The sequence below is a fragment of the Temnothorax nylanderi genome, unplaced genomic scaffold, assembly GCF_030848795.1.
Source record: "Temnothorax nylanderi isolate EJ_2023f unplaced genomic scaffold, tnyl_v1.0 TNYL_tig0161_pilon, whole genome shotgun sequence".
NCBI classification, from domain to species: Eukaryota; Metazoa; Arthropoda; class Insecta; order Hymenoptera; family Formicidae; genus Temnothorax; species Temnothorax nylanderi.
The window spans coordinates 82,251-102,936 of NW_027249223.1; the positions used below are offsets into that span (position 1 = coordinate 82,251).

At 45.7% G+C, this 20,686-nt stretch overlaps 2 protein-coding genes across 2 annotated transcripts in view; both read left to right on the forward strand.

The window, feature by feature from the left end:
- The window catches only part of LOC139777755 (uncharacterized), a 185,653-nt gene that overhangs the window by 59,095 nt on the left and 105,872 nt on the right, over positions 1-20,686 (forward strand). The window lies entirely within an intron of this gene.
- On the forward strand, positions 1,521-6,556 carry LOC139777752 (uncharacterized). The gene is made up of 5 exons (XM_071715352.1): positions 1,521-2,570; positions 2,765-3,028; positions 5,260-5,475; positions 6,055-6,270; positions 6,370-6,556. The coding sequence occupies exons 1-5, from the start codon at positions 1,540-1,542 to the stop codon at positions 6,554-6,556; spliced, it is 1,914 nt and encodes a 637-aa protein (XP_071571453.1). The 5' UTR covers positions 1,521-1,539.

Here is a 20,686-nt window from a genome sequence, read left to right on the forward strand (position 1 = left end):
TAACCAAAATCTATCCTTTATAATTAAACGCAATTACAACCAAAATCACGCGAGTGTTGTTCTATCCCTCCAATTCGGCGGATCTCAAGAACTCGGTGCCGACCCTGATCTCCAATTCAAGGCAACGGCACAACAATTGGTGGCAGCGGTGGGATCTGCTAACCGGACGAGAGGACATCCTGCCAGACTTACGCCTGCAAAAAGGAGCGGATCATCAAAAGGCGGTAAAACATCCCGGAGAGGAACAGCCGACCAGATCCAGAGCGAGAAAAGCCACGGTAGTAGCCCCCACGTGTTATCAGCGACACCGGAAAAGGCCCCGCACGGACTCGCCAGCCCAAAGCAGCAAAGCCGTGAAGCAGGGACGCAGCGAAGCAGCGAAGCAGAGACGCAGCGGAGCAGCGAAGCAGAGACGCAGCGAAACAACGACGACGAAGCAGCGAAGCGGCCCTGCAGGATCCGACTCAGCGGAAAACGAACAAGATGCGATACACGGCGTTACTGTAAGTCCGATACAAATTATAATTGCGAGCGCCGAATGTAAAACTTCGCGAGCGACATAACAAGCTAGTGTGAGCCGATAAATGTCAGACGGCGAAATCACCCCATTCCGCAGTAGGAAGATATTGAGACTTCTATATCGGGTGCTCCGAGGGGGGAGCGGGGCGGGGGGGACTCGAGGGCGAGGGGGTCCTAGAGAAGGGGGGAGGGATCAGGGTTTCGGCGTGCGCTCCGTGGGGGAGCGGGGCGGGGGGGGGGATTCGAGGGCGAGGGGTCCTAGGAAAGGGGGGGATCAGGGTTTCAGCGAGCGCGTCGGGACATGTTCTATAAACAAATGTCATCTCGCGTCAATGTTCGGCCGATAGTATTTATAAACAGATATCATTTCACACTTCAGATGCGAGTGAGCGTCTATGACAGGCGGCTATAATTTATGACCTGCGACTAGCATGACGCCGGTGTCTTTTTCATTTTTCTTTGTAGGAAGAGTTATCAAGCGCGGAGGGGGGGGGGCATTAGGGTATCGACGAACGTCAATGACAGAATTTATAAACGAATATCATCTCGCACTGCAGATGCGAGCATCGATGGTCGACGTAGGTACTTGACCAAAAGATTTAGGCGATCCAACCGTCGCGGTCTCTCCTCTTTATTTTTCTTTATAGGAAGAGCCGCTTATCGGGGTTTCGCGGCGCCATTCGGTTATGGCGTCGCGCGTTACAAAGGCGAGCGCCGATGACAGGCAGCTAGATTTTATAAACACTAGACAGCATAAGCGCAGCAACGCGACTCAATTTCTATGGGAGATATTGTTTCTCTGCAGTGTATGCACACCATGCACTAAAACAGAAGAAGAAACGATACGCGATGCTCTAGTTGGAACGAGAGGAAAAAGCAATAGAAAAAGTATATAAGGAAAAATGAAGCGAGTCAAAATCACAGTCTGTGATTTGAAAGTCTACGCGTCGGTATATGGATTGGAAAAAAGTATAGCGGTTATTTTGCATTTTTGTGCCGAGTACTCAATACAGAGGAAACATGGAACATCTCGATGAAACGGAACGCGACCTGTTGGAACGATCCAACCAAATCGCTACCTTAGGCGAATATCTTGCATGGGCACAGCGATGCGAGGAGTTTATCGAGCAGCTCGAAGAAGACTGTCGTGCCAAGCGTCCGCGGCTCTCAATCCGCGAAACAGACAATCCGGGACACAGACAATCTTTAGTGGCAAGAATCGCGCGACTCGAAGGTGCGAAGACTCTATTACAGAGACGGTTCGTACATATCGGTGGTGAGTACGCGGCAGGCACTAGTAGTGACGATAACGCGGAAAGACTCGTCTGGCGAGAGATCGATACCGCGTTCGAAAGCCGTGTATTGACCGGTGCAGTGATAAATATCAATCACATCGAACCGCAAAAATTTCTCAAAGATGCTGAAGTCATCGTGCTCGATCATATGCAAAACGTCATGCAAAGACACGCAAGTGTAAAGATAAACACTGTGTTCAACGGTGAGTTTGTGACGGGTGAGAAACGTGCGAACAAAAGTATCAACACGAGAAACAGTGAACTCTTTCGTTCGTCCGATCGGTCCGATCTGCGCGAGTGGTACAAGCTACACGTTATCGAGCCCACATTAGCGAAACTCGAGGAGTTCCAGGAACGTGACAGCGGGTGGGCGTTGTCGCGTATACTTAATTTGACAGTGAACGTGAACAAGTACAATCCTTTGCGCGCGGGATGTTACATCAATTTACCGCAAGAAATTAAATTGAAAAAAGCTGTGATCAACGTGCAATCTATGGACAATGCGTGCTTCGCGTGGTCAGTGGTCGCCGCGCTGTATCCTGTCAAGGACAATAATAATCGGGAATCCTCGTACCCTCATTACACAACAGTATTAAAATTACAAGACATTGAGTTTCCAATGACTTTGAAACAGATTAAACATTTCGAACGACTCAACGACGTGTCGATCAACGTATATACCGTCGAGGGAGAGAAGACGCCAAATGTTCTCCCGATACGGCTCACCGACCGGAAGAGAGAAAAGCACGTTTTGCTGTACGTGCAGGGCCCTGCGAGACAACAACGTGGGACATTTCGCGTGGATAAAAAAATTTATTGCGTCTCGTGAGCTCGAAATTGAGCAGGCACCGTGGTCGGAAATACTTTTGCGATCGGTGAGTATACATCCTAATAAAAATTAAAATAATTCTTACGTGAAAAATATATATAAAAATTTTTATTATTTGCAGATGTTTACACTATTTCTACACGAGCGAGAAATTGGAAGCCCACACCGTCGATTGTTGGGAGATAAACGACTGCGCGATTAAGTTACCGAGTGATAACGACAAGTGGTTGGCCTTTAAGAATCACAGCAGGAAAGAGCGACTTCCATATGTCGCATACGCCGACCTGGAATGTACCCTCGAGAAGACGGATGCGGATCCGACAACGCCCACGTTCAGGTCTCAACATCATCAGGTATTTAGCATAGGATACTACGTGCGGTGCTCGTACGACGACTCGTTACCCGCGTATCGATTTCGTCGCGATAAAGATTGCGTCGCGTGGTTCGCCGAGGAACTAAGACGTTTAGCACACAACGTAAAAAACATCTTGTCCGCTAATATACCCATGGCGGATTTCACGCAAGACGAGTGGGAAAAGTTTAACAGCGCAACGCACTGTCACGTGTGCGAAAAACCGTTTGAGCCAGACGACGTGCGAGTACGCGATCATTGTCATTTAACCGGTAATTATCGAGGTCCCGCACATTCCAACTGTAATTTAAATTATAAAGATTCGCATTGCATTCCAGTAGTATTTCATAATTTATCGGGCTACGACGCGCATTTCATTATTACGGAAATAGCTACAGCGTACGAAGGACGTGTAGACTTACTTCCAATCACGAAGGAAAAGTACATCTCATTCACTAAACACGTAAAAGATACCGCCGAAAGATCAGATTCGCGAAGCGATTTAAAATTAAGATTCATCGACTCGTACAAATTTCTGAGCACGAGTCTCGCAAAATTGGCATCCTTCCTCGATAAGGATAAACTGCGAATAGTACAACGCGAATTTTGTGAATTATCCACAGAAAATTTTGATTTGTTGCCACAAAAAGGTGTATTTCCGTACGAGTACATTGACTGTGTCGAAAAGTTGGAGGACTCGTGTTTACCACCGCGCGACTCGTTTTACAGTTCCTTGACCGGTGACACCGTATCCGAGAGCGATTACGCGCACGCCGTGAACGTCTGGCAGCGGTTCTACATTCGAACCTTGGGCGAATACAGCGATTTATATCTCAAAACCGATGTCTTGTTATTGGCCGATATCTTTGAAAATTTTCGCGATAGCTGCACGGAGAGAACTGTTCAAGTTTCACACTGTAGGTTACTTATTTACAATCATACCAACCGCTTTCGCTCGCTAGTATACTGTTGTTGACTGGTTTCCGAATTCAGGATACGAAATACCCTAGTGTAGTTTTTTCGTAAGGATAGGAATTAGCAGAGTATGGTTTAATACCGCCACTCAGTAGGTGTGATACTTACCAAATATCACTGCAAAAGTGTGATTGGAGCCATACTTCCATCCTAACGCATTCACAGTCTGAGACTGTGAAACGCGTGGATTGACTTTTTGTCCGAGTCCGAGTTCATCAGTATCCGTTCCCCCGCGGTCAGCGTGGTTGTATATAGTATAGCGCAGTAAGCATTCATAAATCTACATTGATTTTAATTTTGAGGTTATATGTATATCACCGCGCATTACTTAAAATTGTGAATATCTTCGCATATATATTGCATATATTAAAGTAATTTTACTATAAAATATTTTTTTTTATTTACATATATGTATAGTTAAATCCAAGCATGAATGTCAGCAGCGACCATAGTACTGGAAAGGTAGTTGAATATGTAATTCCATCATCTTCGAGTTCTTTCCAAAATGTATTTACGATTGAGTAAAACATATTTTTATGAGAAGTTATTGTCGTTTATTTCATTCCTGTGGCAAACAAAGATGTTTTTTAATGAAGTCGGTAATTCTCATCAATCTTAAAGTATCAAACTCACACTACTAATCGGTAAGAACCCATGTTACTCTGTTTAGAGGTTATGTTATTTAATATTATTTTCATAATCATTCACTCCAATTTCACGAATTATATTAAATAATTAAAACTATTAACGCTATTTAAAGAAAGTAACCAAAAAAACCAATACTCGTATTCGCATTGCCACACCTGCACGGTGTCTACGGACGGACATGGACACGAATGGTCAATCCACGCGTTTCACAGTCTCAGACTGTGAATGCGTTAGGATGGAAGTATGGCTCCGATCACACTTTTGCAGTGATATTTGGTAAGTATCACACCTACTGAGTGGCGGTATTAAACCATACTCTGCTAGTTCCTATCGTTACGAAAAAACTACACTAGGGTATTTCGTATCCTGAATTCGGAAACCAGTCAACAACAGTATACTAGCGAGCAAAAGCGGTTGGTATGATTGTAAATAAGTAACCTACAGTGTGAAACTTGAACAGTTCTCTCCGTGTGCGTCGCGAGTTATGGACTCGATCCGGCGTATTATTACACTCCACCGGGTTTTACGTGGGACGCTATGTTGAAGCATACGCGTATCAATTTTGAACTGCTCACCGACATTGACATGGTCATGTTTATCGAATGCGGTATACGCGGCGGTTTGAGTCAATGTTCCGGCAGATACGCGCAGGCTAATAACAGGTACATGCAATCTTACGATCCATTGAAACCATCGTCGTACCTGATGTATTTCGATGTAAACAACTTGTACGGCTGGGCGATGTGTCAACCATTGCCCTATGCAAATTTTCGATGGGTCGAAGACGTCTCGAATTTCGAGTTTAGCACGATCGCTTTGGATTCGCCCACGGGTTACATTCTCGAAGTCGATCTAGAGTATCCGCAGAATAAACACGACGCGCACGCCGACCTACCGTTCTGTCCAACGCGCGATAAACCGCCCGGAAAACGGCAGGAAAAACTTCTCGCCACGCTTTACGATAAGAAGCGTTATGTCATACACTACTGCAACCTACAGCAGTGCACGCGCCACGGCCTTCGCGTTACAAAAATTCATCGCGTATAACAATTCGCTCAATCTCAATGGCTCCGCAATTACATCAAACTCAATACAAAATTTAGAACACTGGCCAAAAACGATTTCGAGAAAAATTTGTATAAATTGATGAACAACGCGGTATTCGGTAAAACTATGGAGAACGTTCGAAATCACGTTGATGTAAAATTATTAACAAAGTGGAACGGTAGATACGGCGCGGAGGCAATGATCTCGAAACCAAATTTTCACAGCAGGAGCGTTTTTTCGGAAAATCTGATAGCCGTCGAACTGCGAAAACTCGAGGTCAAATTTGACAAACCTATTTATGTCGGCATGTGCATCCTCGATATATCCAAGACATGTTTGTACGAATTTCATCACGAGTACATGTCTCCCCTGTATGGCGACATGTGTAGAATTATGTACACCGATACGGACAGTCTGATATATCATGTAAAGTGCGAGGATGTGTACAAGAACATGAAACGCGATATCGCTAAATTCGACACGAGCGATTACGCGATCGACAACGCGTACGGTATACCGCTCGAGAACAAGAAGGTGCCGGGCTTGATGAAAGACGAAAACAACGGTGCGATCATGACCGAATTCGTCGGACTCAGGGCGAAGATGTACGCCTTGCGAGTGGACGGTAAGAAAGATACGAAAAAGGCTAAAGGTGTTAAGAGTAACGTCGTAGCCAGGTCGATAACGTTCGACGATTACACGAGGTGTCTGCGAGACGAAATTGAAATGACGCGACAGCAGGCTTGCATAAGGTCCAAACTACACGAGGTGTACACCGTGTCCGAGACGAAAATCGCTCTGAGTCCGTACGACGATAAGCGATATATCGTGCCGAATTCGACCGATACGTTGCCGTGGGGGCATTATCAAATATCCCCTCCGAAAACGTAGTATAACGTAATGTAATGTATGTATATAGGTATGTAGGTATGTATGTACGTATGTACGTATGTATGGTAACGTAACGTAACGTAATGTAATATAAGGTAAGGTAGTGTATGTAGTATATGTATGTAATAGTATAACGTATGTAGTAGTATATGTATGTAGTAGTATATGTATGTAACGTATCTATGTTGTACGTATGTATGTCGTATAACGTATGAATGTATGAATGTATGTAGTATAACGTATGTAATAGTATAACGTATGTAGTAGTATATGTATGTAGTAGTATATGTATGTAGTAGTATATGTATGTATACGTATGTATGTCGTACGTATGTATGTCGTATAACGTATGAATGTATGAATGTATGAATGTATGTAGTATAACGTAACGTATTGTGAGTATTATATTACAGTATTGGAAAGAATATTAATAAATAAATATATTGCACATGTGTGTATTTCACATACTTTATTTGTATTTCATATATCAAACACTTTACATATGTATTACATATTGCATATTTTTTATGTTAAAAAAATAAAAAAAGTTTGCACGAATTAAATAACATTTTCCTTATGTATCCATGAGTTGTGCGATCCATCGAATCCTAGCCATTTAACGTAAACCTCGTCGCCCCTCCTGCGCAGTACTTTCTCCACGAGATACACGTCCGGATAAGTCGCGCGATGCAACTCGTGTTCGTAGAACCCTCCAGCGACGGATTTTCCACGATAGTCCTCGAGTAGATAGGTTACGGGATTGGTACGCTGCACTTTAACGATCTTAAACACCTCGGTGGTCCAATTCGGCGTGTAACCCTTTTCAAAAATCGTCTTGTATTTGCTAACGCGTACCAAGTTGCCCGCTTTGAACTTTGCTGGACCCGCGATATTTATCGCGCTGTATACGGTAGCCAAGAATTTTTCAGCGATCGCGGGGGTAACGTCGACGGGTCGCATGCCGATGGTTAGATGCTTGCGTGCGTTGTAATCCGATACGAGTCGCGGCAAGGCGTCGACCCATTTGTAACTTCCATTGAGCGTAAACATCTTCCACATGTCGTTCTTAAGCGTGCGATTGAATCGCTCGACGACCGACGCCTTCAATACCGAATATGTGGAATAATGATCGATGCCGTGTTTCCTCACGAGACGTTGCACGTCGGTGTTGTAAAATTCCTTCCCCATATCGGTTTGTAGGTTACTAGGGCACCTCCCGCTGTGTCGAATGATCTCAGCGACAGCGTTAGCTGTTTCGCTTCCGCCTTTACCCTTGAGTGGCATGGCCCACGCGTGCTTGCTCAACACATCGATGACGGTAAGTATGTAGTGGTAGCCTCCGTTGAAACGTGAGTACGGACGCATCTCGACGATGTCAGCCTGCCACAGGTCATCGTACCCTCGCACTATGACGTGTCTTCGGGAAAAATTTCTCCTCGCCGGAGCGTGCAGTTCCTCGACGAGTCGTTGCTTCTCGATATTTTTACGTCCGTCGGATTTTAGCGATGTCATGTTTTTGTTGCCGTTTATAACTGCTCGTTAGCCGTTTTTTAGCCGTTTCTGAGTCGTTTATTTCCGTTTGTTAACCGTTTATTTCCATTCGTCGTCGTCGTCGTCGACGTTCTTTAGCCGTTTGTAGCCTTTCCTGTCTCCGCGTAGTTCGCAGCTGTTTCTAAACCGCTCGTAATCGTTTTTAAGCTGTTTTTGAACCGTTCGACAACCGTCCGACGACCGTTCTTGAACCGTTAGACAGCCGTCCGACAACCGTTCTCGAATCGTTCGTTTTCGTTCGTCGCCGTCGTCAATTAACCGTTGCCTCTCTTCACTCGCCGCCTTTTGATAGTCGTTTCTGCTGAACCGTTTGTCCATTGTTGTTCGTTGTCGCGTCTGATTCAACGATAGTCGAATGGCGAAGCTCGTTTATCGTAGTCCATAACGCTTGCAGATCCTTCTCAAACGCAGTCAGCTTCTCGTCTGATTCTTTTCGTTGATTGCTCAACATTTTAAAGAATTGATCAACGTATAGTTTATTAACCGCGTCATCGTCAGTCTCTGGTTGCGCCACGCGGCGAATCTTCCGCGACCTTGCGTCAAAGTCCGTAACGGTGCGACACAGAGCGTTATCGCGCACGAAATTTCTCATTAATCCGCTCCATCGATGGTACGGTTCCGCCCCGTCTCTTCCGAGCGATATGCCAAACTTGTTGATCGGCATTTCAATGCTGATTGAATGGTTCGTCGACGCATGGTTTAATTCACAATAAGTCCAGCTTCGCAAAGTTCCTCGATGATCGACATGATCTCGTTGTCGTGAGCATTGTTGCCAGCGTGGCGCGAAGCGTCGAGCAATCGGAGACGATCCACCAGCTCGTTGGGGTCGTCCCAGTGCACGTAGTCAATCTTATTGTCGGTTAGCGTCATCGCGCGAGGCATGGATAATCCCTTTCCAGATTTTTTTCTTTCTGGATTCGATAGATATCAACGGTGCGATTACATATCTATACTTGTATCCCCTGTTGCCCAGTAATGGAGCATGCGCATTGTGTTTGCGTTTATGAGCACTCGTCTCCAACAGGATGCTCTTGTACGTTTGCTTATCGTCCTCCGTGTAGATGTCGTCATTGGGATGACTCTTGAAGATCAACTCGTAAGACCAGGTGTGCCGATATATCGTACGCCGCCGATAATTATGTTATCCGCCTTGTCGACGTCAAAACGTTTGTTGCCGAGCATCATTCCATCGTTGTCGAAATAAACGCAGTAACCGTAGTCTATAACCTTTTGATTATCGCTCAAAGCAGCTCCGATGTACTTTTGGCCCAACGGACCCAAGTGATCTCGCTTTGATTCTTCAAATATTTCTCGACCCTCCGCTGTCTGCAACTGCTTTCAAACGGACGTCTCAAGATTACTTGTGTTCATGCTTTCGAAAACATCATCATCATCATCATCATCATCATCATCATCATCATCATCATCATCGCTCGCGAGTGATTCGAGACTTGTACGTTGTACGGTTCGCGTCGCCGCGGACGGTGTAGAGGTTATCAGTGCAGGTACATCCAGTGGAGCAACTTTCGATCGTTTCGATTTAAGAAATTTAAGCGGCGTCGATCCGAAGCGATTCGACCAGGAGCTATCTCGTCTCCTCTTTCTCGACATCGCATCTTCTTTCTCCTCCTCCTCCTCTTCGCGCTGCTGAACGGGTAACGTTTCCATCCCCGCGTCAGCGACGCTTTCCGGCTCCTCCTTCTTCACCGCGATCGAGTTGCCGACAATCTTTTGCAGCGGTCCGATGAGAGGCTTAAAGTGCGTGTCCAACTCAATGTCCTTCTCGATCTTACCGGTCTTCAAAGCGCGAAGTTTCTTGCGAATCGAATCACTCGTTTTTGCAATCTCTTTCACGATCTTCTCGCGAATATTCTCGCTCCCGTTGATCGCGGCCATTGCGGGGAAAACAAAGCAGAGTGTCGATGTCTCTATAACGCTAACGTTTCACCTCAGACGAGGTATCGGCAACGACTGATTGCTTTTGCGGCATCGCGAACACGTTAAATCCTTTTCTGTATCGGCCGTTCGAAAGCGCGCTGTCCTTGTCTATCACTACGAATCCGTACTTTTGTTGCCAACAATCGTGACACAACGAGCAAAATTCGTCGTACGGCATGTCGGTATTTACGTGATTGTTGTACACGTGTTTCAAATTGGTACCATCCTGTTTGAACATGATCAGCAGGTTCGCGTTGTCGCGTATCAGATGTTTAGGTATTCTCGCGTACGTCTGACAGAGATAGAAAGAGTCAACGCTCGAGTGCCTGCCCATTGAGAAATACTCTCTCACCGCGTCTTGCTTATCGCACGCCACGTCATCGAAGACGAAGATCGAGTTTGGACGCGCGTCGCTCGGTGGAATGACGTCACTGTTATTGGAGAACGTAAAGTAGCCGATTTCGTCGATCGATGTCAACAAATTCTCCAAATATCGATATTTCGGCTGTTGCAACGATTTCGAGTATACGTACACGTTTTCGAAACGTACGCCGTGCGGACTTTCCAACATGCTTATCAAAACGTTAGTTTTACCGCAATTCGAGGGGCCGCAAATGATCGCGCGTATAGTAGTCGGTAACATCGTACCGTGCTTGCGTTTCTCCGCGTTGCCCCCCATCAACCGTAATCTGTCGTCGCAATTGGTCACGCAAATCGCCAACGGTTGTCGCACAAATCTCATTTTTTCCACACTGCCGACTCTCTGGCTGACTCAAACGCCTATTTATAGGCGAGCGGAACCGCGAATCGCTCAGTAGCAAAGATGTTCGTCCTACTGTCGAGACCTTCCGATATTCGCGGCTTGAGCGCCGAACAGCTGCAATTTGTGCCGAAAGCCATTCTGTTGCAAACGTGCGATGATCACGTCCACTGCGTGTGGGACAAGCTTCCGGAACATATAAAGGCGGATTTAGAGGTTCAGACCTATCGTCGCTGTTACGAACATTACAATCAACCGTGGCAGCGAACGCACATCGACGGTCCCGCGCCAATGATAAAGGATTGCGGCGAATGTCAACGAAAAAAATTGGTAGAGACCTGTTAAATCGCGCGATAAACGCACTTCCGATCGAATTGCATATTCACGGCTATCAATTTTGTGGCCCGGACACTCATTTAGAAGAGCGATTGGCGAGAGGCGATCAAGGTATTAATCCATTAGACGCGGCGTGTCGCGAGCACGACATAGCTTATTCGCGTAGCAACGATCTCGCCGAGAGACACGCGGCGGACGAGATACTCGCTGCAGAAGCGCGAAAACGCATTACCGCGAAAGATTCGACTCTCGGAGAGAGAGCTGCCGCTACAGCCGTCTGGGTGGCCATGAAGGCTAAGACGAAGCTCGGAATGGGCTTGAAAACAAAGAAGACGAAGAAGAAGAAGAGAGTATCGAACAGGCGAATACTTTCGGTGGCGAAACGAGGCGGCGTATTGCCGATTCTACCGTTGTTGGGAGTTCTCGGCTCGTTGGTCGGCGGAGCGGCGGGAGTCGTAAAGGCTGTGAACGATAACAAAGCCGCGCAGCGTCAGCTGGAAGAATTGAAACGTCACAATCGCACCATGAAAGGTCATGGACTTTATCTCGCTCCGTACAAACGCGGGCAAGGAGTGGCATCGAAGAAGAAAAAAAAAAGTCGCGGAGATACTGAAAATTCCCAAGGGCGTAACAACCAACGTACAACTACAAAAACTGGCAAAGCGTATGCGCATTCCATATTTTAGAGGTATTTTCATGCGTACTGCCTTACCAACAGAGGGAGTGCGTCGAAACGAGAGTGGTATTGTGAATTTGGATAACGCCGAGGGACCGGGGTGGCGTACGCGAAGAGAGGAGATCGAGCCATATATTTCGACAGTTTTAGCAATCTTCGACCGCCGAGGGAATTGGTGCTGTATCTAAAGAACAACGTGACGAAGATAGAGTACAATCACATGCCTTTTCAACGATACGATCAGAGCAATTGCGGACAACTGTGTCTACGCTTTCTACAGACGGTTGACGATCAATTTAAAGACGACCGTCGCGCTGTTTGAACTCAGTATTTATTCAAACATGTCGCTGACATTCACGCTCAACGGCAAGAGTAGCGTCCTTGCGGTAAGCTACTTTCCCGCCGTGGACTTGAGCGATGGTGATTACGAGCTCGGCCTGACAAATTTTGAAACCTATTACACGATACCAAACGTGAATTCTTCGAACAATAAATTCTACTTTGACGACAAGAAAATTACCATTCCCGAAGGATCGTACGAATTGCGTGATATAAACACGTATCTAAGACGCGTCATTTTACGGGATCAATCCAATAATGTCGCGAGAAAGAAACACGTCGGCGAAGATGAAGACTATCCGTTGATTATTCGTGCCAACAACAATACGATAAAGAGCAAAATCAAGTGCGCTTTCAGAGTAAACTTTAACAAACCGAACAACATTGGATTGCTGCTGGGATTTTCAACGAATGGCGTGCTGGAGCCGCGACAATGGTACGAATCGGACGTACCGATAAATATCATTAGCGTAAACATCATTCGCGTAGAGTGTAACGTGACCGCGGGCGCGTACAGCAACGACAAGTACGTGCACACGATACACGAGTTTTCACCGAGCGTGCCACCAGGATATAAGATATCGGAAACGCCGGCACAGATCATTTACCTGCCGATCACCGTACGGAGCATTACGGACCTAACGATTCGCGTTGTGGATCAAGACGATCGATTGATTGATTTTTGAGGAGAAGAGATCACCGTCAGATTGCACGTACGACTGCGACAGCGATAACGCGCGCTAGTGTACGGACGACATATGAGATGCTCGTACTGAACTCGGAGCACGCGAGAGATAAGAATATCTTTACGGCAGCGGTCGACGATATCATCCGATCAACATTCGGTGGAGCTAAAAAAGAGACGAGAAAGAAGCTCACCGCATCGAACGTTGAATTTCTACGACAGTGTCGTCAAGATTGAAACACACACGTACAATCCGTACGCCAATACGACGTTTGGACACAACGACGAGATAAGAATACCCATACAACAACAAAATTTATACACGTTGCCGTGCGAAAGCTTTCTCTACGTCGAAGGAAAATTGGTGGTAAAGAAAAGGAATAACGAGTCTGTGACAACAGTTGTAACTAATTGCGTGGCGTTCATGTTCGATGAAATTCGATACGAGCTCAACGGCGTGGAGATTGATCGCAGCAGAAACGCTGGAATAACCAGTACTCTCAAGAACTATGTATCGATAAGGCGGAGATGTTGCGGAATGCTGGATGGGACATTTCATCTACCCGCTCGGAAGGATATTTCAATTTTTGCGTTCCGCTCTACACATTGTTAGGCTTTTGCGAGGATTACAAACGCGTGATTGTTAACGCTCGTCACGAATTAATTTTGATACGAAGGCGTAACGACAACAATTGCATTATAGGAAATCCGGCGACTGAGCCGGAAATCGAATTGTTCAAAGTACAATGGCGAATGCCTCACGTTACGTTAAACGAGGTCAATAAACTGTCCATGTGACGGGCCTTGGGAAGCGGGCGATATCTTAGTGTCAGTTTTCGTTCGTGGGATCTGTACAAGTACCCCCTGCTGCAGAGCACGACCAAGCATTCGTGGGCCGTCAAGACTGCGACTCAGTTAGAGAAACCGCGATACGTTATCTTTGCGCTGCAGACCGGTCGCAAAAATATCATGGCTCAAAATATTGGCTATTTCAATCACTGTAACTTGACCAATATCAAGCTTTATCTAAACTCTGAATCTTATACATACGATGACTTAAATCTAGATTTTGAAAAAAATCGATACGCACTTCTTTATGATATGTATGCGCGTTTTTGTAAAGCTTATTACGGATACGATCGCTACGATACGTTTCTCAATTTGACTACATTCCTGACGCTTGGACCTTTCGTCATCATCGATTGCTCCCGACAAAACGAGTCCGTCAAAAGCGCCACCGTGGATGTGCGAATAGAATTCGACTGTAAAGAGAACGTGCCTGCAAATACTACCGCCTATTGTCTTATCTTGCATGACCGCGTAATCGAATACTGTCCGTTGTCAAACGTAGTGCGCAAACTCACGTAAATTGTAATGTCGGTAAAAATTTCGATATAAGAGAGACAGATGTATCGCGATGTGATACAGTACGGATCGTTCCTTCGTTGCATCATGATCGCGCCAACGTTCGTCGATCTGCAAGGATTCATCGTCGGGATGAAATTTGTCGTAAAGGAGGTAGCGGTGCTGAGAAACGGGGCCGTTCTGGCGCATCACATCTTTACATGCCCCATGCCGTGGAGTCTCCTTACAAAATTCGACAAGTCATGTGCTTTCTGGTTGATTCGCAATCACCATGGATTACGATGGGAAGACGGAAACGTGCCGTACAGCATGGTGAAACGTTTAATTACATCGGCCGTGCTCGGTGAGCAAGAGGATGACGATGACGAGATGCCAACTCTCGTGTACGTCAAGGGATGCCAAAAACGAGAATGGCTGGTGGATCTGCTCGAGAATTACGCGAGAAAAAACTTAACCATCGAGACTTTGGATGCGGATTACGAAGATGTCGAATCTTTAAATAATCTAGATGTTACTAATACTGTGCGATGTGGAAAACATGTTAAGAATTGCGCATTGCAAAATGTATTAAAAATATTTAACTGGTGGTCGCGACGCCAGAGAGATGTAATTTTTTTTAAATAAAAAAATATAAATTTTACAATGTTTAATTTCCTTTCCCCTTTAGTCGATAGTGTACAAAATTAAAGAATAAATAGGTATACGTGACGAATTCTAACTCGAGAGCTTCGAGGGGGGGTATCAGTTTTAGACGAACATGTCTGAACATGTTTCGCGGTTGATGTCATGCGGAGGGGGGATGGGGAAATATACGTCTTAATACAGAAAAAAATCCTACCTTAGTCCCCTCTCCTAAATTTCAGAGCTCTGATTGCGCGTTACAAAAACATTAATCCCCCCCCTTTCATTATAGTTTTGGAAGAGTTATAGTGGGTGCTGTCGCGTATACTCGATTAATTTTATACGACTAGTCTCGTATCGGCTGCTTGTGCGAACGGTCCGCTTCTCATAACCGAGAGAAAAGATGTATTCCGTTGAAGAAAGCAACTGCGGCAACAGTGGCAGTAGACGTATGAATTATTACGTACCGATTCCCGATGTTGAAACTCCAACGTGTGAAAACAAGTAAGTTTTGTTTAATTTATAGAGCTATATATTTTTATATCTTTTTGCAAATTGTATTATTTTGAAAGTAATCGTATTATTTTTTCTACAGCATTTCGTTGGAGCGTTGCGCGGTTCGTATACTAGGCAGACGATACGCATTGACATCAACAGCTTACAAATATCTGGATATTGGAATCAGCGTGGGACCTGTGTCCTTTGTGGAACTACTTCTCGGTGATAATCGAGGAAATCAGATGGTGTTGGCTCATACGACGTGGACAGCGCTAATTGAAAGACGTGCGGATATCGAACGATTCCTGCAGTCAACCGCATCTTCATCAATGTCGATTCGAGATCTGGTTATAGAACTCGTAAAAATACGCGATGCGAATGTTGTTAAACTTACGTTACATAATAATTCCATGTATATGAAATCATCGACCGTACTTTTCTTATTCGAACTCGAGCACTGCGTCGAACATGAATATTTCAAGCTGTATCAAAATACAAATAAAATAAATGTGAAATTTAATCAATTTGTAACCATTTTACGAAGAAATTGTATAACCGATAAATGTGATGCAGCTAGAATCTTGCGCGACGTTTTTATAAAAATTCGATTATTGATTGCGAATTATTAGCTTATGCTTTAGACAATATTGTATACAATGCGACACATGAGAAATAAATTAATGTTTATATAATAAAAAGTTTATTATCTTTTATTTCTCCCAATTATTTATTATAAAGGAAAGAAACGCGAAGTGGAATGAGAGCGAGAGAGAAAAAGAACGCGAACGAAGATATGCGAATAAGAGAGAACGCGAACGAGAAGACGCGCGCGAAGGAGAGATAACGCGAACGGATGATGGAAGCGAGAGAGAGAGACTGCGAGCGAGAGAGAGAACGCGAACAAGAAGACGGGCTTGATTTTATTACTTTCAGCCTTTTTCGAGAGAAAAGGACATCGGCGTTATGCTAGTCGCAGGTCATAAATTATAGCCGCCTGTCACAGGCGCTCGCTCGCATCTGAAGTGTGAAATGATATCTGTTTATAAATACTATTGGCCGAACATCGACGCGAGATGACATTTGTTTATTGAACATGTCCCGACGCGCTCGCCGAAACCCTGATCCCCCCCTTTCCTAGGACCCCTCGCCCTCGAGTCCTACCCCCCCCCCCGCTCCGTTCCCCCTCGGAGCGCACGCCGAAACCCTGATCCCTCCCCCCTTTTTTAGGACTCCCTCGCCCTCGAGTCCGCCCCCCGCCCCGCTCCCCCCTCGGAGCACCCGATAGAAGTCTCAATATCTTCCTACTTTCCGCCCCGTCCGAAACGCGTCGTTCCTACACAGTGAGCCAGCACGGCTCGCGATTGAATATAACTCGCAAAACCCCGTACGCGTCAATAGACATACCGATAGCGAAGCATTGGACCGCGTGCGACGGAATTTAGACTCGCAATTTACTGACGATAGCACGCCGGTGCTGGAACTGCACCCGAACGTCATTGTAGAGCGAGAATTTTCGTTCGATGAATTAGACGCAAGTTTAGCGCGGGAAAATAACAATAATAATTGCATTAACGGCGACGCGCGACGGTAGACTGACCCCGACACAAACAGACGCACACTCTGACGTCGCAAATAGTACGAATAGCAGAATCTCTCATCGAGGAGAATTCTCCCTAACCTCTTACGACAGCGACGTATTCGATCCGACAGAAGAGGATTATACCCCCCGGGCCAACAAAATGAGCCAGCAACGAGCCGCCCCGGCCATTGCACCACGCGAAGATATAACACCCGAGCCGGTCAACGCGGAAATAGAGCGACTCAGACCCTCGGTAAACGGGCGACCATCCGAAATTGACCACCGCCGAGCCCCTGAGCCGGCGCGAGCAGGTCCAGGAGCACAGGACTTCGTGCTCAACGACATGTGCTCCTGAACATGATGCGCGACATGCAGGATCGCATGAACCGTACAGAGGCCGCGGAATTCGATCGTTCTGTCGAACTTCTTCGCGCAATGCGCGATATGCAGGACCGCGTAAGCAGGCTAGAAGCCGCAAATTACAATCGCCCCGACGAAATAGGTCGCCGCGTACGCAGCCAAGGTCCTCTCGACATAACTTACGGACGAACGTTGGAAGACGTCAGAAACCAACACGATCCCGTAAATACGTACATTAAATTAAAGGAAGCTTGCGCTATGATTCCGGAAATCGACGGAACTTCGCGTAGTCAAGTACAAAAATTCTTAAACGCAAGCACCTATGCGATAAACGAAATTAACCCCGCAGAGGAAAAATCATTATTAAAAGCAATACTTTGCACAAAATTAACGGGAAAGGCAATGTACGATTTCCAAACGCGAGACATACACTCTTTCACTCAATTGAAGCAGGAAATAGAAATGTGCTATTTAGCAAAGCGAAGCACCTCGCACATTCAGAGAGAATTTAATATGCTCCGGCAAAAGCCAGGCGACAGCGCGAAAGAATACGGACTCCGTGTAGACAAATTATCAATGGAGCTATATCAATCAATGATCGAAGGCCGTGAACAGTCTTCAGAACAAAGAAAAGCAATATTAGATACGATACAGGAGCTAGCGCTAGAAAATTTCCAGCTAGGACTCCGAGTTGACATTCAAACTATCGTGCGATCACGGAATTATGCTAATCTCACAGCAGCAATTTTGGGCGCCACGTCAGAGGAGAAATTGAAGGGACCTCCTCCGCGAGCGACATATAATACCGACCGAAACAAAAACGGTCAGGAGCAAACGCGACAAGCTCGAAGCGTTGGTGTTGAATGCAATAAATGCAGAAAGCCAGGCCATATTGGACAAGAATGCCGTACGAGCCGGTACGAAAACAGATATTCTCTCCCGAGAGCAGAAAAGCCCAGCGGAATAAATACCGTCGAACAATATTGCAATTATTGCAAGAAGGAAGGGCATAAACGAGAAGATTGTGGCAGCTAAACGGCCGACCTGAAAAGGAAAGAACACGCCGATCTACAACTGATGGAAATAAAAAACCACAGGTATATACAACAGCCAAAGCGGTTAAGAATACGTCAGACAAGGACGATGAAATATCGAATAGCAGCAGCAGCGGCAGCAGCAGTAGCAGTGAAGAGGAAGAGAGACCGAGCAAGCATAAGACGCGACGCGCGCGTGAGTATAAAGTTACTTAAATGACGAGCAAAACTAATAAAAATTATAATCTCGATCTCGTAACACTCCCGATGCGAGAAGCAACTAAAGGAAAATTAAACTTTTTGCTTGATTCCGGAGCCGCCATCACCTTCATAAAGATAGGAATATTAAAAGATAAGACTAAAATACAAGAAAAGAAAATAGCGCTAACCGGCGTAACTGGACATCAATTATACACCCTCGGAAAAATACGAGCCACAATACTCGTAGGCAAGGAAACACTACGGCATACGATGTACGTAGTACGAGACGATTTCCCGATGGACTACGAAGGCATTCTAGGAATCGATTTTCTGAAAAAACATCGAGCCGTTCCCAACCACGCCGAAAATCGATTGAAAATTGGTATTGCAAACTTTAAGCTCCAAACGTGTAAAACGCTAATTCTATTGCCCCGCGGTAAAACAATCATACAAACGATAGCTGCAGATCGAAATAGGATAGGTATTGTAAAAAGTGTACAACCTATTTCTGGAGTCCTTTATCGGAAGTTGCACGGTAAAACCGATGGATTTTCGCTGTCCAATAAGCGTAGTAAACGTAACGGAGAAGCCCGTCGAAATAGTCACGCCGCAGGTAACCCTAGAAGAGGCACCGGTGACTGACACAGACTTACTCACGTTACACGCGACCGAAAAACGCGAATCCATTTCAGCGCAAGTCAACAAGTTACACGCGCAATTGCAAACTGAGCATTTAAGTAGTAAAGAGCGAAAAACATTAGAAAAAATTTGCAATGTATTTTATTTAAAAGAAGATAAGCTGAGCGCGGCGACGGACGCAACAGATTTCGCCACCGGAGCCGTACGTTCTCAGGGGCCAGTGGGCCAAGTTCGACCGAACATCTACGCCAGCACAAAATTAAGCAAGGCGAAACAGCAATTCGACAAAAAGATTAACAAAGAAACATTTAGAATAGGTGACAAAGTACTATTACACGACGAGACAGTACGACGCGGACGATCGAAAAAACTCGAGTTCCAATGGATTGGGCCGTACGTAATTGTCGAGAAACACAGCGACGTAAATTATACAATAAAGATCAAACGAAAGACATTACGCGTCTACGCCAATCGTTTAAAAGCGTTTATTGAAAACTAGACCAAGAAAAGCGAAAGCATCGAAACATAAAGCACCTATCAAATCGGCTAAAACACACAACACTTACATTAATCACGAAAGGGAGCACCATGCCCCCGACCTGCCATCTGATACCGTACGGCGGCCATAAGCCGATCGCCACGAGAGAGGCCAATAGCCAAAGAGCGCAGGTACGAAAGCAAGGGATCATCGCCAAGGGCTCGTCCACGGCCCACCTCGCGCATGGCCAGACCCTGACCCCGCCCGAGAAAAACTCGAGCATCGGCCAAATGAGCGGGCAGAGGTCGGCCAAGCGCAACCATCTGTTCTCGCACCAGTGCAAGAAAGCGACCACGACCCGGAGATAGGGTAAACGCATAATCAAGAACCGCTGGTTCTGGTATATCCAAAACTGGAGGGGTAGTTTCTTCCTCCTCCTCACCAGGCCGAAGCTCCTCGGGATTTGCCACGGCCCGAACCGGCACAAAATGCTCGAGGGGAGGCATGAAAACAAATTCAAAACGCACACTGAGACTGCACGAGAACAGTAACGGACTCAGACTGAAGCGACTCGTCAAGCAATATAAAAGTAGCAGCCCGCGAACTGCCCTGGTCAGCAAAAGTAAAGATAAGTATTCCTATTACAGGATAACGTTGATCATCCTCTATAAGCACCTCGCAACAGGAGCACCACCGATACCACCATACGAAGTGACGCAATTTATCAACGAACCAGGTATCTATTTCGAGAGAATCGGACACCTACAGCAAACAAAGGCAACGTGGAAATTAGCGATAAGCATAGAAGTAACCGCATTAAAAATCAGACATCAACAGCTTCAAAGATACCTAGGGAATACAGAAGAACTCTGCAGTTATGCAATTGGAGACGTCAAAAATACTTGTCAGATTGCTCTCCGGACCACTAGGAGAGAAAACGATAAAACGACACGCGCCCTAGACCATCTACAAACAATTTACAAGTCACCCGTAATTAAGCGAGGTTTAATAAATGCCATCGGAGAAATAAGTAAAACTTTATTTGGTACCATGGATGCTGAAGATGCAAA

Coding starts and splice junctions, on each gene's coding strand:
- LOC139777752 (XM_071715352.1), top strand. CDS start 1,540: ATGGAACATCTCGATGAAACGGAACGCGACCTGTTGGAACGATCCAAC. Junction 2,571..2,764: donor AGAGAAAAGCACGTTTTGCT/GTACGTGCAGGG, acceptor TATTATTTGCAG/ATGTTTACACTATTTCTACA. Junction 6,271..6,369: donor GTCGGACTCAGGGCGAAGAT/GTACGCCTTGCG, acceptor CGATTACACGAG/GTGTCTGCGAGACGAAATTG.